At 42.1% G+C, this 17,505-nt stretch overlaps 1 protein-coding gene across 2 annotated transcripts in view; it reads left to right on the top strand.

Moving 5' to 3' along the window:
- Window positions 1-7,936: 7,936 nt before the first annotated feature.
- Window positions 7,937-17,505, top strand: part of SPAG16 (sperm associated antigen 16) — a 1,224,108-nt gene continuing 1,214,539 nt past the window's right edge. The window contains exons 1-3 of one of the 2 annotated variants that reach the window (XM_019523400.1): window positions 7,937-8,051; window positions 11,582-11,628; window positions 12,884-12,982. In XM_019523400.1, coding sequence (XP_019378945.1) covers window positions 8,003-8,051; window positions 11,582-11,628; window positions 12,884-12,982 — 195 coding nt within the window. In that variant the 5' untranslated portion in view covers window positions 7,937-8,002. The remainder of the gene's footprint in view (window positions 8,052-11,581; window positions 11,629-12,883; window positions 12,983-17,505) is intronic. The other variant, XM_019523399.1, reaches the window with a different exon arrangement.

Here is a 17,505-nt window from a genome sequence, read left to right as displayed (position 1 = left end):
TCTAAAACTAGATAATGCTGAATTGGATTGGGTTTATAGGTATAAAAACTGTTACAGACTGAACAATGTGGGAAAGCAAAAGATTTATATCAATTTAATTGAAAGGTATGTGCATACTGTAACAGTATATGTACATAATCAATTTGTAACCCTGAAGAAGTGAAAATGATTTCAACAATGGAACTTATTAACAAACTAGTCAAATGCCTGCCAAGAATGATGGGGCGGGGAGGGCCTGGGGGGGAACAGGGCACTGCCACTCACCAACCCTGCGCTGCCGTTGCTCTGCCTCCGGCCCCGTGAGCCCCACCCCCCAACTCATTCTGTGCGTTCACCCCGCCACCACTGTGGCCCCCCTTCCCACTTCCCTCCCCCTCTCTGCTGGCTTTTGTTGGGGCCTGGCGGCAGGAGCCAGAGTGGTGGGGAGGGGGCATGGCCAGTGCTGCGCTACTGCCTCCAAGGAGCAGGGCTGGGGGGGAGGCCCCCCCGGTCTGTCCCCTCTGTCCCCACCGTCATGGCAGCACTCTGCCATGTGTGTCCATCTGTGCAGAGCACTCTGGTTGTTTCAGTCAGTATTGTGATTGGCTGCTGAGACTACCAATCAGAGTGTGAATAAAGCATTACAGACAGACAGAGTAAGACTTTTATTATATTAGAATATTTTCTAGGACTCTCTCTCCAGAGACATGTTATTAAGACCTTTTTATTTTCTGTAAAAACTGCCAAGCTTATTGCTACTATATGCATAAGATACTATTTTCCAGAGAGGAAATTAAAGTAGTTTGGATAGACTCTATAGTCTTGTTTCTGCACCCACTAAATTAGTGTCAAGATTCTCACTGACTTTACTGGAAAGGGGACTGGGCCTCTTTTTCAGAATGGAAAGCAAGTCCCAGGCTTCTCCAATGAGTGGAGTGATAGGTTGAAAGCTTAAATAAAAGCTTTAGTTCACCCTTCTAGAGGGTAAATATATCAACCTAACTGAAGTTTGAAACTACAAATGGATAGTATTTCCATACCTAAAGAGATTGTAGGACAGGACAACAACTTTTGTGACTGCTGTCTAGGAACAAGGTTATCATTTATAACTCAAATATAACTTTAGATTGCCTAGACTGTAAACCAGGGTAAGTATGTCTCTAGTCATTAGCGTCTGGAATTTGGAATTGCTATAATCAAATAATTAAGTATAATGTATTTTAATGGGCAGTTCTCAACTCAGGAAATAAATCAAAGTTGATTTGTGATGTGTATTGACAGAAGATTATTGGGAAATGACGGCAGCCATGTAATAATGACTTGATGTCAGAAGCAGTTCACATCATAAACAGATAAGCAAAGCTTCTCAGCAGTATCCAAGCAAAAAAAAAAAAAAATCCTTCGGCCAGTTAGAGCAAAACAATCACACTGATTAGGTTGCAGAATAGATGCTCAAATAACTTATTTTAAAAAAATATTTTTGGGATAAGCTCCATCTTATGGCTTGCTTATGTCTCAATTTTTTTCACAGACTTGGGGCAAACAAGAACATTGTAGTGATTTAGATCAGACCTCCTCTAAAAGACAGGCCGTCGGACTTCATTGAATTAATTTATATTTGTACTAGCGCATATCTTTTGGGAAAATGTCACATTTTGATTTACACATTTCCAGTGAAGCAAAATTCACCATAACACATGGAAGACAGTCCAATTATTGGACCTTTACTTTTAAAAAATTGCGCCTTTTTTCTAGTGTGAATTTGCCTAACTTCAACTTTCAGTCATTGATTCTTATAACTGTCTACTAAATTGTAGTAATCTACTGTCAACCTTTTGTTCCCTATTATGTTACAGACTTTAAATAAGTCTCTCCTTAAATACCTCTTTCAAGAAGTGAAATAGATTGAAATCCTTGAAACATTCATGTATTTTATGCATGTATGTATGCCAATCCTTTAATATTTCTTGTTGTAACAGTTAAGTCCCTGTATTACCTGAATGATGTAACTGGCTCAGCTGGGTTCAAGCTGGTTCCTTCTCAGCCCTCCTGTTTCTGGCTTACACTTAAGGAACTCCCCTAGCAGCTCATCTTTGCTGTACAATGCACTGTTTCCAATCTGTAAACAACTTCAGCCTGGATACAATTCCTCACCTTGTCTCCACCTTCTGCCTTTATTCCTGGACTTTAATTTATCTCCAGTCTCTGGCTCCTGTCTTATCTTACATTCTGGCTTCCAGATTCCAGCTTTTGCCCCAAGGCTTGATGCCTTGGCTATTCCCTTTAGAACCTGGCCTTTTCCTTTTCTTTGCCCTTTGACTTGGCAACCTGGTGTTTGTTTGTTGTCTCCTGAACTCTAACTTCTGTCTATCTAGGGTAGTTCAGCTGCACTCACACTTACGGCATTTCTTTCAATCCATTCCTGAACACATTCCAGTTAGTCTCCTTGAATTCTATACACTAGAAATGTACATGGTATTGCAGTAGTGATTGTACTTATGCCAAATATAGAAAGAATATAGACTGATTCATAGATTCATAGACTGTAAGCCTGGAAGAGACCTTGTAAGATCATCAGGTCCAGCCCCCTGCACCAGGCAGGAAAGACAGGTGGGGTAAGGTAACCCCAGCAACATGACTATGCAGTCTCTTGAAGATTTCCAGGGTAGGCAATCGCAATACCTCTGGAGGGAGCTAATTCCACAGTCTAGACACCCTGACTGTGAGGAAGTGTTTCCTAACGTTGAGCCTGAAAAGGTCTTTCAGGAGTTTGTGGCCATTACTCCTGGTTCTCCCCAACGACACCCTGGTGAACAGTTGTTTACTGAGCCCCTGATGTACTCCCCTGATGTAGTAGTAAACTATTACCAAGTTCCTTCTCAGCCTTCTCTTTTTCAAGCTCAAGAGTCCTAGGTCCCTCTGCCTTACTTTGTATGGCTTGCCATGCAAGCCCCTAATCATATGGGTGGCCCTTCTCTGGACTCTCTCAAGTTGTACCACATCCTTGTTAAAGTGTGGTGCCCAGAACTGGATGCAGTACTCCAGTTGGGGTCTCACCAGAGCCAAGTAGAGAGGAAGAATCACCTCCCTGGTCTTCCTGGAGATGCATCGATTGATGCACGCCAGAGTATTATTTGCCCTGCTGGCAACAGAGTCTCACTGCCGGCTCATTCATATATAACTCCATTGCTACAACTCTACATTGTTTTGTTTATACATTAGCCTTTTTGGCCACAAAAATCACACTGAGAGCTCATGTTCATTTGGTTATCTTGGCATTATCTTTAACTAGCATTTACTGGGTCCCAAGATGGAGTGCTATGTAATAATGACCTGCATTCTTTAGTCCTAAGAGGTAGGTTCTCATATTTGGTTGTATTGAAGCACATTTTGGGCATGTCTGCATGAGACATTTACTGAACAGTAGACTAATTAGCTGTGCAGTAAACATTGCATATCTATATGTGTACCTCTCTTTGGCTGGAATAAACAAATTTACTCTGCAGTGTCGCATGTGTATCATAGAATCATAGAATCAATGAGTCAGAAGGGACCTAGACAGATCATCTAGTCCGACCCCTTGCCATGGGCAGGAAGGAGCACTGGGGGTGGCAGGGGTCATAAGACCCCAGCCAGGTGCCTATCCAGTCTCCTCTTGAAGATAAGTGTAGATGCTGCCCTGGCTGGCTGGGACATGAGGATGCTTCAGTGCAGAGACTGCCTCCTGGCTAGGTCTGCAATGAAGCCCTGTCGTGCCCCACCCAGCCCCTCTACAGCATGCTGAGCCAGGGGGAGCAGCCCTGGGCTGGCAGGCAGGCCTGTGGGGCCCCTTGCTAGCCAGGGCTGCTCCAACCTGGTTCAACATGCTGTGGTCCCAGATGGACATGAAGATGCAGCACCTGGGAGCAATAAACTCCAGAGTTTATTTATGTGCATTAACTGCATGTGTAGACATACCCACTGCTTGCTTGTGCACAAAGACAAGTGATTAAGTATCAGTAATCTGTATTCTTAATTTACTGCTCCCCCAATCTGAGGTTGCATCCTCAGACGGGATTTGGAGAAAAGAAATGCAAGAACCACCTACCAGACCAGATCACTTCTTGCCTTAGGGAAAAATGAAACTATTCTCCTGCAGAGAAGCAAAATGAAAACAGTATCATAGACTACACTCAGAATTTCTGGGACTAAAGGAATTGTAAGATTTACTTAAGGAAAACATCCAGCTAGGAGGCCAAGGAGCAGTAAACAATATAACCACCACTTCCCCACTACTGCTGTAAGACACTGTAGCAAAGTCCTCAGAAAAAAACACAGGCTGTTACACCACTGTTCAGAGATATTGAAACTGCACATCCCATAATATTTTTGCCTCTGAAAATAAAAAGGGCAGCCAGCCCACTGTAAGTAAGCTTGCTAATTTAGCATTTTGTTTGCCACATCTTATTGTGTGGCATCCTATTTCATAATTATAGTCTTAATTTGAGGAAAACTCGATTTGATGATGTGATATGTATATGTTGGTGGTTTTTTTACTTACCTCAGATTTGTGCAATCCTCAGTCTGTATATTTTATTGCCTGAGGAATTCCTAGACCTGGCTAGTAAAAATCAGTACTTCTCTTCTGTGGTTGACTATTAGCAGTTTCTTTAATACATGTTTTCAGAGAGATATTAGGATTTGTCTTTTCAGGTATTGTACACAAATTCAATAACTTTTGTGTGCCCAAGTGATCCTGTAACCCTGTGTGTGTAATTTTCATTCAGTCGGTATGAATTTAGAACTAGGTCCTCTGGGTCTTTTCTCAAACTTGTGAATTCAATTAAAAGATTCCCATTGACTCTAAAGGACCTTGGTCTCATACTAGTAGTAATTTAAGAGCAGGAAGAAGTCATTAGGCTTGGTAATTTATAATATACTGTATATTTGAGGAGACTGTACATAACAGTGACCTCAACATTCTTGCCCTTCCCTTTAATTAAACTTAAGAGAAATAGCATACTATAGGAATTTAATTTGAACAAATAATCCCCTCAGGTATAGTCTGAAGTGTAATATAAGATTCAGGACATCTGTTTCAGCTACAAAGTTTTTACTTTCTCTAAAGGGATAATTAGCTCTAGTCTATAAAGTGTAAGCACTAGAAGTTTATTTTTTCTCTGTTTTTCGTTCCTTCTTTCCAGGCAATATGATAATCTATATAAAAGGTCACCAAAAATAAAACTACAAATTGGTTTTAAAAAATCATCTACAATTCAGAATGACTCATAGGCTCTTTTCTTGGCTCAGCCAGTGACTCATTGTAAGATTCTTGGTGAAAAATTCATAGCTAGTCTGTGACAGTTTACTTATAAAAGGAGCATAAAACTCTAACTACCATTCACTAATAATTATTGAGTATCTATAATGAACTTGGAGCAGAAAAGTTTTTTATAAAAGTGCAAAACAAAGTATTATTTATGAGAATAGAATCATAGGAAAGAAGCTATGCCGTGAAGTATTTCAGTGTTTCAGTCTGAAGCACTCAAATTATTATTATCATCATCACCATTATTATTATTAATAATGATAACAAAAGACAAAGTCATTTAAGCCAATTACATACTTAGAGTTTGTGTTGTTTGCCTTCTGATTATTGAAGCTGTAGGGTACATATTATCTACTTTTTTCCTCAAACCATGAGGACCAGAAGCTAATTTTTAAATAAAAGCTGAGATTTTCATATAATCATGTAACTGGATACCCTGGGGTTTTAAGAAATATTCAATATCAAGATCTGAGACTAAATAGAACAGTTGTCAATATTGCAGCTGGTGCCTGGCAGAGCTTTAGAACTGCTGGTTACTTGTGCTCAGTAGCATAAAAATGGGTGGGCCTCTGGTGCCCATTTAGATGGGGCACAAAAACAGCTGCCCCTGCTGCCTCTTCTTTTGCCCAAGATCCCTATTTTGTGTGACAAGCATGCCAAGAAGGCTAGCCTGGGGTGTGTTTCAAGAGCTAGTAAATCAATCAACGTTTTCAAAAATGGGTGAAAGCTCCTCATGTCTTAGCCATGTTAAGAACAGGATTCCATTGACGGATTAAGCTGTCTAGGATCCATTCATTCACTACGTGAGATTCCTCAGGCAGAAATTCTAGTCCTAAATACAAGGAAGTCCATATTACAGTGTGCCTGATTTATATGTCCTGGATAGGTGTATTAGTTGCTTACTTGCAAGAAATTTCAGTTATCTGCATAACAATTATCTGCATAGCATCTTTCTATGTCACTGCCTACTTTGTAAATTAACTGTACTCTGTGAACTACTGACTGTAACTGTAACTGTCTAATTTGTATCTCATTGGATTACCTGTAACAGTGCTGGCCACAGTGAAGGAAAAGCTCCTTTGAATCATCTATTAGAACCCTTGAAAATGAAGAGAGCTAGTTCATTTTAAGACTGCTAATATTACAACACAGGCAATTTTGTAAACCAGGGCAGTTCAACTTTTGGGCAGTGGAGGGGCTGCAGGTACCTGGGCTGCATACTGCAGGGGCTGCACACTGTGGGGACTGCCAGGGTTCAAGTTACACTTTGACTCTTGAGATGGGGTGTCTGCAAAAATAATTAGGCTGTGCATCACAATGCCCTAATAAAATCAGAGACCTCCCCAGGTTATGATTTTCAAATCTTATAGGGGTTCTTTCATGTCTTATGGGGGGACTTAGCCCCTCCCCCTGTTTCCCTGTAATTCAACCCTGCTCCCCTCACCTTGCTGCCCAACTCTTTGCTCCCAGCTGCATAGGCAGCCTGGTTCCTTTCCATACAGCTGCTTGCAGATTGTGGGCAGCACAGGTCTCTCCCAGGCTCCACTTGCACTGTATCACACCACCCTGCCCTCAAGAGCAGGGCAGGAAGTAGAAGGCCGAAGAGACAGGGGTGCCAAATATTCTTGACCACTATAGCAGCCAAATTAAATGGGGGCATCAGAATCCCAAGACCTCTGGGCTTGGGCCTGCACACAGGATGCCTGCTAATGGATTTGGGAATATCCAAAGTCCCAAGGTGACAGCCTGGGATGGAGGATGCTTGCCAGTTGTAGCGCCGTACATGGTGTTCAGAATGATTGAGTTCTGCCTGCTCAATCAATACGGTTTTTGGAATGACTGAATTCTCCTCAGTTGATATGATTTGGAACTGATTTGGCTGATTTGACCTGGAATACAAAATATATTAATTAAAATTAAAAAAAAAAAATCTGTTCTCATCTGTTTAATCGCTGCTACGTCCTTGATGTGAGGCCTGACACATTAAATGTATTTTTGGTGCCAGGAGAGGGCCTCAGAGCTTGCTCCAGCCACTCCAGGCATCTGCCAGCTTGGCATTGCAGTGCCACAGCAATGGGGGCAGTGGTCCTCAGGCAGGAGCTATTGGGCTGCCAGCTGGACACCTCTCCTGCAAGCAGTGCTCTTTACATGGGGCAACTGCTGTGGTACTGCAGCACCCGTGAAATAAACTAGCTCTCCTTATTTCTAATAGGTGACCCAAAGAAATAAGATATGAGGGGGAAGAGTAAGTTAGAGCTGCACTGACTGTTCACACGGAGTTGGGAAAAGGGCACCCCCAGGCTGCTGCTTTGGAGGCGCACGAAGGGGGGCTGCGTCGCCGGCGCTGCAGACCCTGCAGAGAGGCTCTGGCTCTTGGGACGCGACCCTGCGCCCGCGCCAGCCCTCATGGGGCGGACCACGCGTCATAGGAGGCGGGACTTGGGGGCTCTCCCCGCCACGCCGATTGGTCCGTGACTGGCGCTGTCCCATCGAAACCCTGGCCGAGCAGCCACGGCGACGGTTGCCACGGCAACAAGGTGGCGTCGGGCTGTTCTAGTCCCTGTTCTCACCTCCCCCAACCGCAGCGCTTCGCTAACCGCCTCCGGGCAGAACGGAGTAGAAGAAAGCAAGGGGGGCGGCGGGCGACGGGAATTGCTCTCGCGAGACTTCCGGGCGTCCCTAGCAACCGCACGAGCGGCGGGGGAGCGGGAGGCGATGGACACGGAGGCGGCGGCCGGAGCGGAGGGGCCCTTCTGCCTGCAGCGTATCCTCCCCGCGCCGCCCGTGAGGGACGGCGGGAGGCCGTTAGCGGAGGGGGGAAGGAAGCGGGGCGGGGTGGGCGCCCCAGTCCATTGAGCAATAAACGTAACGTGCCGCGGCGCAATATCTGTTAACGTGCCACAGCGCAATCTACGTAATATACGTAACATGCCGCGGCGCAATATACGTAACATATATTGCGCTGCTCTACCTACATGTGTAACCAGCCGCGGCGCAATATACGTAACGTGCTGCAGCGTAATATATGGTAATGTGCCACACTGCAATATGCGTAACATTACGTAACATGCGTACCGTGCCGCGGCGCAATATACGTAACATATATTGCGCTGCACTATGTATGTGTAACGCGCTGCAGTGCGATATACGGGGCGTGCTGCAGGGGCCTGGGGAGGAGCTGCAGGGCGCAGCCCAATGGTTCCCTATCGGGACCGGGCGAGAGATTTGCCGCAGACCGGTGTAGTGCCAGCACACCCCGCTCTGCTGCTGGTCTTCCTGCGGCTCTTTACAAGAGGAGAGTTGCTCCCATGGCTTCCCCACGGTCACCAAGGGAGGGGGGAGGCAGAGCTGATGGTTTCTGAGGGGGCCTTGAGCCTCTTGGGGGGTTGCTTTGAGTTGGAGCAGGTTCAGAAATGTAGGGGTAGACAGGTGGTCCTGCTTGGACCACAGGGTTGAGGTGGATGGCCTCTGCCAAGTCCTACGTTTTGTATGATTTCACTCCAGTCAAGGGAGATGGGCGGTGGGGGGAGGGCATCTGAATCCCAAGGCCAGACTTGCACCTAGAGGATGCCTGCCTGGATTTGGGGAGTATCCGAAGCCCCAAACCAATGGAGGAGGAAGGGAGGAAGGATGCTAGCCCCATGGTAAAGCCACACAGACTTGATGACTGAGTGCTGCTCGGTCAAATTTTGAAGCCTGACTATTGGGCTTTTCCTGTTTGAATCTGGAGCTGATTTGGCTTTGAGGGGGAAGAAAAAAGTATGGATTATCATGTGTCTGTCTGTTCAGGCACTAATTTAACCAGTCACTGTTCCTGCTACCCTGACTGTCTCCAAGGGTCCTCTGCTTCTGCTGCTTCTAGCATAGCATAGGTGGCTTCCCTGGCTCTTCTGCTCTTTACTGTCCATATAGTGGATGCACTGTTGCCCAGCAATGCATGGGGAACTCTTCTCCCTTCCTGTTCTGTCTTGTGAACTCTTCAGTAGCAGCGGCCTTGCAGCTCTGTCTGCCATTCCGTCTCCACAATACTTGGTTCCTGGACCAGTTTACAGAATGGATATTTCAGACACTACAAGTTGTTTCTTAGGGTGAGAAAGAAGAAAGGAAGTTCTTCATGTGAGGCCACATCTGTATTTGTCTCTGAGAGAGGGGAAACAGATGCTCAGCAGCTAGCTAGCTGCCTGGATGTCTACAGCTACAGCTCTTGATGGCTAGTAGATGGCTTTAAAGAGCCTTTTACAAACCAGAACTGTTCTCCATGCCTCTCCTGACATGCTGCTGAGATACTCTACCAGGAGTTTGTAGATACATTGAGCACATACTTCTTAATCGTCCCATTGAAGTCAGTGAAGTTCATGCAGTTTTATCTTGGTGTTAAGGAAAACAGTGTGTTAAGGAAAATGTAATAGTTTGGATTTTTTTCTTTGTTTTTCTTTCTTCTTCTTGAATAAAGGCAAACAAGCTCAGACTCATTAAAAGACAAACTATTTTGGACTAAATCCTTAGAATTAAAAACAAAAGATTTGCAGAGAGAAACTTAGGTGCAGAAAGGTTTTTGAATATGCCAGTCCCTGGCTCTGTTTTCAATTGGTAGGCCTGTGTATTTCCATTTGAGTGTGTTACTGAATTTGCACAAGAAGCTTGGAGGTTTACATAGGTAGTGGATTATTTTGTAAAGAGCTCTTGCAAATACCTAGTTTGTATATACAGTATACATGTATGCCATAATACAGTGGTTCCCAACCCTTTTAGACAGTGGACTGGAAGTGACTGTGGACCAGCATACTGCAGATGAGTACAGAAAAGGGTTTGCTGCCGGTCCGCAGTATGCCAGTCAGTTCTGGACTTCCAGTCAGGCAGCCAACCCTCCTGTGGACTGGCAGCCAACCCTTTGTGGCCCGGGAGTTGGGAACCTCCACCATAATACAGTCCGCATAGTCATGCAGGTGGATACGTGCAACTGTTCATTGACCTGATCACTGAAAATCATACCTTACTCACTCAATGGCTACTCTGTTTATTTTGTGGTTTACAAGAGAAAAAGAGATCTCTCCAACTTTATATGAAGCTGGTATCTGAGATTTATGCTTTGTTTATTCTGTTTAGTACGTGGTTGCCAAACACGTACGTTCTAGGGAGTTGAGATTTCTTAACAGTTTTCTTGGAATTTAGCTGACCGTTTTGTTGATGCAGGATGCATATTTGAATATCCTAGTGTAGCTATATTGTTTCTGTCCTGAGTATAGCAGTAAAAACTTGCTTGCACCTAGAGCTAAGATCTAGGAAGCTGGTTGGGAATATTAAAACAAAAAATATGTCTCTTACCTAACCTTTTGTTTAATTTTAACTTGTGTTACATAAAGGGATTACCATATGAAATCACAATGTATGACATAATTTATTGCCAGCTTCCTTCCAGAATTGTTTCTCAACTTGAATATTTCCCTAAACTTACACAGGAAGAATGAGTGTTAACTGAATGCTTGAGGACATAATCAACCCTTTGCCATACTAACAAACACATTTGTTGCGCTTTCAAGAGACATGCCAATTTCTGTTTATTTAGAATGAGAAATATATATTTTAGCCTCTTGTTTCAAGGAAACTGCGCTGTTTTCTTGTTGTCTGTATAGGAAAGATGGGTTATAGTGAATTTAGAGGAGCCATGAACAATTTTCCAATTAAGTTTTACATTTTACAAGGTTCACTGATGCAATTGAATGTTCCTCTTAGGTCTTTTACTGTACAGCTACAGTAATTGTACTGAGGGTCCAACAGCAGCTTCAGTGCTTAATTTACTTGTGTTCTGTCCCAGAATGTGGATCTTCAGATGTACATTTGTGATATCATATCTCTAAATCTGCTTAAAAATATCTATTCAGAAAGGGCAAAATTAATTCAGAGGTTTAAAGGCAGTGCAGTTAGCCTCTATGATGCAATGGCTTTCTAACTGAGAACAGAATTTGGCCCACAGTATGTTAAGAGCAGAAACTCATTTCTAATGGCAGCAAAAAAAAGAGGTGATATTTTAATACGTATAAGCCTGTTATAAGAAGTCTGAGTGCTAAAGCCAAACTTAATTAGAATTGCATATGTGCATTCAAGGGCTGAAGCTACCCCTGAGTACATGAAGTTTGACTTTATGGAGATTGGGGAGAAGCTGAGATTTATAGACAGCTGGGTTTTTGTTTGTTTGTTTGTTTTGCTTTATTTTTTTGCAGTTATTTCAAAAACTGTCTAAATTCTGTGGAATTTACCACATTTCAGCTGTTTTAGACTTGACAAAATATCCAGAGGTTACCATAACAGAAGAATCTGAAGATGATTATCAATATGAAGAGGTAATCTAGTTAGGAGATGGTCTTAAGTGATACCTGTGGTACATGATCCATCTCTTTTTTTTTTTTGTGCATCAGCCACTATGATATCCTAATGACAAAGCAGTAAAACTTATTTAAAATACTATAAAATGTAATATATATTAAAGTACTATAAAATACTATAAATTGTGTTGTATATCATGCTAATATATATATTTAGTTTTACAATAGGAACTACTAGCACTTGGCTTGCTGTGTTTCATTTGTATTTGCATAATTCGTTCCGAAAAATACCAGTTATTCATTTTAGCTGATTTCAGCTAATTTGTAATGAACTTTCATTTACCTGCTCATTTAAATACAGTTACATATTTGATATAGTTATATCATATACCTATGCTTTCTTTGGGTCTGGTTTTCAGTTTCTTAATTTGCGTTCTGTTCTCTGTGATCCATGCTCAAAGTTCATGATCTGTATAAAAGCCTTGTGATTAACCTTTTAAAAAAATGGCAGTCACCGTTTTGTCAGAAGCAAGACCTGATCTAAAGCCCACTGAAGTCACTGGAAAGATCTGCATTGAGTTCAGTGAGCTTTGGATCAAGTCTTTTGAGGTCAGGTTTGAAATCTTCAGGTCTCTGGGACTTTTGCCAGGCAGTGGGCCAGGGTTTGGTACTGAGCTTTCTTTCTCTATAGCAGCGTTTCTCAACCCATCGGTCGTGACCCAAAAGTGGGTCACAAGAATATATGAAAGGGTCACAAACAAACTTTAAAAATGGATTCTTCTTTAAACAAGAAAAATGTGGGAAATCATGAGTCTTCCCCTGCAGTTTGGTAGAGTTTCAGCTTGCAAGGGGCTGTTTGTGGCCCCTCATGCTCCACACACACCTCCCCCCACCCCTCCCTCTTCCCCCCCACACTGGGGGGGCTGGGGCCTGGGGGCAGGAGGCAGCTAGTTGGGAGTGAGGGGCACCACCAGCGCCAGGGGGCTGTTTTCTACTTAAACTGTTTACTGGGTTGGGACTGACCAGCAATGTTTACAAATGGGTCCAGGTACAAAAAAGGTTGAGAACCGTTGCTTTGTAGTGTATATTTCAACATCAAGCAACAATAATTCTTTCCTTAATAACACCAACTCCAAATATTTCCTTTAAAAATTGTATTTTCTTTACTACCCCATGCTGAAGGGATTGAAACAATTATCAATTGGACAAAAAAGTGATGTATTCTGTATCAGTATCCTAATTTTAATTTTACTTCATTTATGTTTTGATTCAGGTTCCAGCAGATGATGACTCTAGTCTCCTAGAAGGTGATGAAGATCTGGCAAAGGCTTTACAGACCATACAGGAGCAATCTGAGGATGCTCAAATTATAGTAAGCTTTCCAAAGATTTATATTTAGTAAGAATCGATTGGTAATAAAAATGATTTTAAATTGGCTTAAAATGTTGACAATATTATTTTATTTATTGAATATAATTGTGTACAGAGGATTACAGCATAAGTCTCTGGAAAAATAAAAGAGATGTGATAAGACTGTGTCAGACATAAGAACGCACAAATATATTTACATTCCCCACCTTTAAAACACTTCATTTACCTTATTGACTATTCTATTCATAGTTTATATATTCCATGTATTGCATTTAAAATATATAATAATTCACACCCTCCCCACACCACACTTGACTAGGATTTTCTTTTCTTATAAGCATGAATTGATAAAGAATCATTTAGGCCATTAGTCAGCAAAATAATTACGTATCCACTTACGGGCAGATCCAGGAGGGGAGGGCTGACTGCACAGTCCTTGCACAGGGAGCTGTTTGAGCTGCTGCTTTAGTATGGCTTCAGTGCTGCTTGAGTATGGCTCTGACCAACCTGTCAGAGGTGCTGCTTTAGTACAGCTCCAGGATCTAGGGGGTGAATGCTACTACTCCTTGTCTCCCCATCCTCTTGCCCACCACTATATTCAGCAGCAGGGGAAAAGGCTATGTCATTCAACTCCTGGGTTCTGGGGACGCACTGATAAGCCATTGAGCTCTGCTTACTGCCCATGTGCTGACTGCACCCCCTTGCATCTCTAGGATCCATCCCTGTATGCACTTATGACCTACTAATGCCTATGCTTAATGTTTTTAAATAAAAGTAGGATTACTCTTTTTTTTTAAGTTTAGTAACAGTCTAAACTGACTTGCCAGTTAAATTTTTATAGCCAATTAGCCACTAAATCTCAAATCCTGAAGCACTGTACATACGGTCTGTAGTAACCATTTCTTATCAGTTTAACTTGGCAGGCATTTATGCAGATGCCTCCATAAATAAACATGATTCCTCATGTGCTTAAAATGAAGCATGAGCTGATGTGCTTTGCTGAATCAGAGCTTTATTCAAATGAAATATTATTTAACATTTAGTATTAATTATAGATGTTTTTTATATTTACTCTTTGATTTCAAGCCAGTCATAGAATGGATGGAATTGTGAGTTCAGAAGTTATTTATGTTTTCAGATATATGCTTTACTTCAGTTTATTGGTGTAGTACAGTTGGATAGAAATATGTTTTTCCTCACCATCCATTTGTTATGACACAGGATACTGGGCAAGACGAACCTATGGTCTGACCCAGTAAATGGTAGTTCTTATGTTCTTATAACTTCATAATTTATTCCGTAAGTTATTACCAGTCTTTCAGTGTTTGGCAAAGGCAAACAAATATAATCATAGAAAATTTAAATGATATAAATAGTTCTCAATAGCAGATCCAAAGAAAGTAACATATTTTATTGTGTGCTTGTAAATAAACTCATCAGATCTGTATTCCTTCCTGAAGCTTAGATGAAAAAAAATGAAAATAAAAACAATCTTTAGTTGTTAAAAATTGAAAAACTACCCTTTTTCTAAGTAGTGGTAACACAATATTTTCTAATATTTACCTGCGCCTTTCCCTCCCAAAACCAGTTGGTAAAAAATGTAGTGTACATTATATGCAAGAAAAGGGATCCCCTTTTCAGGAGCCATGGCAATTAACACTGCCACTGCTTTCCTGCTGCCAATTTTCCAGACCTGTGAGGAGATTGTCCACCCAGATGATATGGCCCCATGTGATTAATTGGGCTGGTGCATGGGGTGAGCCCTGGAGCCAGTGTGCAAGGTCTGAACCGGCATGTGGCCAGCACATAGCCTTGGACCTGGGGTGTGGTTTCGGAATGGATTTGGTGTGCTAAATCCAACCCAGCTCAGACACAGGCGTATGGTGCCAGACTCAATGTGATGGAGACAGCTCATGGTGTTAAACTTGGAGCACAGACCTAAACCCTGTAAACCCAGTACACTGGGTCAGTCCTCATGTGGTGCATGGGGCTGGCAGCAGGCTTGGCTCAAGAGCTGCTGCTACTCAGTTATCAGGAAGGACAATCTTTTTTTTTTTTCTTTTCTTATTTTTTTTTAAATTCAGGCTGCTCTTCTGAAACAAGGTGTGGGCTGTATGTGAAAAAATACCCTTTTTGAAATTCTTCGGAGATCAGCTGCAGTTACATCTCTTTGACTATGCAAATTGACATTTGAGGAAAGAGTGGAACAATGGAGATTTTTGTTAGACTATTCATCTTTTGACAGTTTACAATTAGCTAATCTTTCAGCTGTTTCGTAGCTACTGTTTTACTGAGCTGTAAGACTGCCACATATACACACTGGATGTATGAAAACAATAACTTAGATTATATTCTGTATTATCAAAACAGCTGCAGTCTTTACAGTTGTTTTAAGCAAGTTGCACCGTATATGGTCAGTTTCAGATTGATTATGATTTTATCTTGTGAAAAGATTTCTCTTTGCTTTTAGTCTCACTGTTGAGATGTTCTAATTCTTTGAATTGTAAAGCATCATTTTGGAAACGTAAATTGTATTTTCAGGCTTTGGTTGGTATGATTTGCAATGGAAAAAAGAGGTATTTTTTTACCATGCTTGTTAATTGCCTGATTGCTTTCATAATTAAATGTTTACTGTATATTTTATGAGGAGTAACTACTAGATTGTTTAATGCTAATTTACTGGAAAGCCCAGGTGTTGCTGCAAGTGGTTTTGGTGACTCAGCAAGTAGCACTCTTCTTTCTGAATTAATACTTAATCAGTATCCCAACACTAAGTTAAGAAATACTAAAGGTGGTGATGTGTTCTGTATATAATAGAAAGCAAAGACTGAATATTTGTGATCATCAGATTCATCATAAATGTAAATGTTAGCCCTTGTGTCCAGGCTAACTTCCAGTTTACATTACTTAATGATTATGTCCTGCCATACCTACATTTCCTCTGAAGTTTTAGTTTGATTGTTGTACTTTGTTGCTTATCATGGCAAATTGTACACCCAGTTTTGAATTAAAGGCTGTATTTCAATAGTAGGTGGAATTATTTTTATTTTTAAATTATTTTTATTAAGAAAATGATAAAGAATGGACATAATTTTGTACACGGATCAAATTGAGATCCAAGCATAGAGTAAGCAGAACTTAGAATTCATGGTTAATTATTGTGTCTAAAACATTTATACGTTCTCTTATTGATAAGAATGTCAGGCATAACTGGTAAAATTTGAGAAGAGAAGAAAAACTGTTTTAAAATTTGCTAGCTAATTAGTGGTTTTAAAAACTAAGATCACTATGCACAGAACCAACCAGCACGTGTTACTATTTCCTATTTTAAGGGAGAGGAAAAATATAGGAGCACGGATTAAAGTTATGTTCCAGGAAAACATTGTGGAGCAAAAATGTCCTCTTTTGGATCTCTTTTTGAGTATGGTAGAGACAGAGAAAAAATATATAGGACTTATTGTGCCTCTCTGATCCCCTGCTGCCGAGTCTCAACAAGGGAGAAGACCCTAACTTACACCCTGGACATAAGTTCTCCATGGGGACCTGTTGCCAGTGGAGATCATAAGTATTCTCATTGTCCACCCATGACTAGACCACGAGTATAGATGGCTATACCCTGTACAGGATGGATTGAGTGGATAAAAGGGGCGGGGGATGGCTGTCTATGTCAAGGAAAGCTACGCGTCCCTGCAAGCCGACATTGGCACCCATGGTGGACGACTTGAGACCCGCTGGGTTAAAATCCGCGGGGAACATGGCACAGGGGATACTATGATGGGGGTCTTCTACAGACTCCCTCCCCGGAGTCAAGACCTTGACCAGGAGTTCACCAGGGAATTGGCTGAGGCTGCATGGTCCCAATGTGTGGTTGTCATGGGAGACTTTAACTACCCAGATATCTCGTGGGAGGAGCACTTGGCCAAATCCGAGTGGTTGCAAAGCTTTCTCTCATGTGTGAATGACCTCTATCTGATGCAGGAAGTCTATGGGCTGACAAGAGGTAAAGCGCTGCTCGACCTCATACTGGCAACCAGGGATGACCTAATCAGCAACCTAGCAATTGAAGGGAAACTGGGTGATCATAAACTGATCACCTTCACCATCTGCCGTAAAGCTGGCAAGTCAGTCAGTAATACAGAAGTCCTTAACTACAGGAAAGCTGACTTCAACAAGCTAAGGAGACTTGTCAGAGAGGCCCTAAATGGCCACGACCCAATGGAGAGGGGAGTTCAGGATGAGTGGTTGCTCCTTAAGGGAGCAATCCTGGATGTGCAAGCAAAGTCCATCCCGTCTCGGAGGAAAGGCAGCAAAAGGGCACAGCAGCCCCATTGGCTGTCCAGGGAACTGGTGGACCTCCTGCATCTTAAAAGGAAGACCTACAAAGGATGGAGACTGGAACCGCCACCAAGGAGGAATACTTTGCTTTAGTTCAGACTTGCAGAGAGCAAATCAGGAAAGCCAAGGCTGTGATGGAACTCCAGCTAGCTACAAATATCAAGGACAATAAAAAGTCCTTTTTTAGAT

The sequence above is a fragment of the Gavialis gangeticus genome, unplaced genomic scaffold (genome assembly GCF_001723915.1).
Source record: "Gavialis gangeticus isolate Ggan-Ray unplaced genomic scaffold, GavGan_comp1, whole genome shotgun sequence".
Taxonomy (NCBI): Eukaryota; Metazoa; Chordata; order Crocodylia; family Gavialidae; genus Gavialis; species Gavialis gangeticus.
This window is presented reverse-complemented; position numbering and strand designations above follow the sequence as displayed.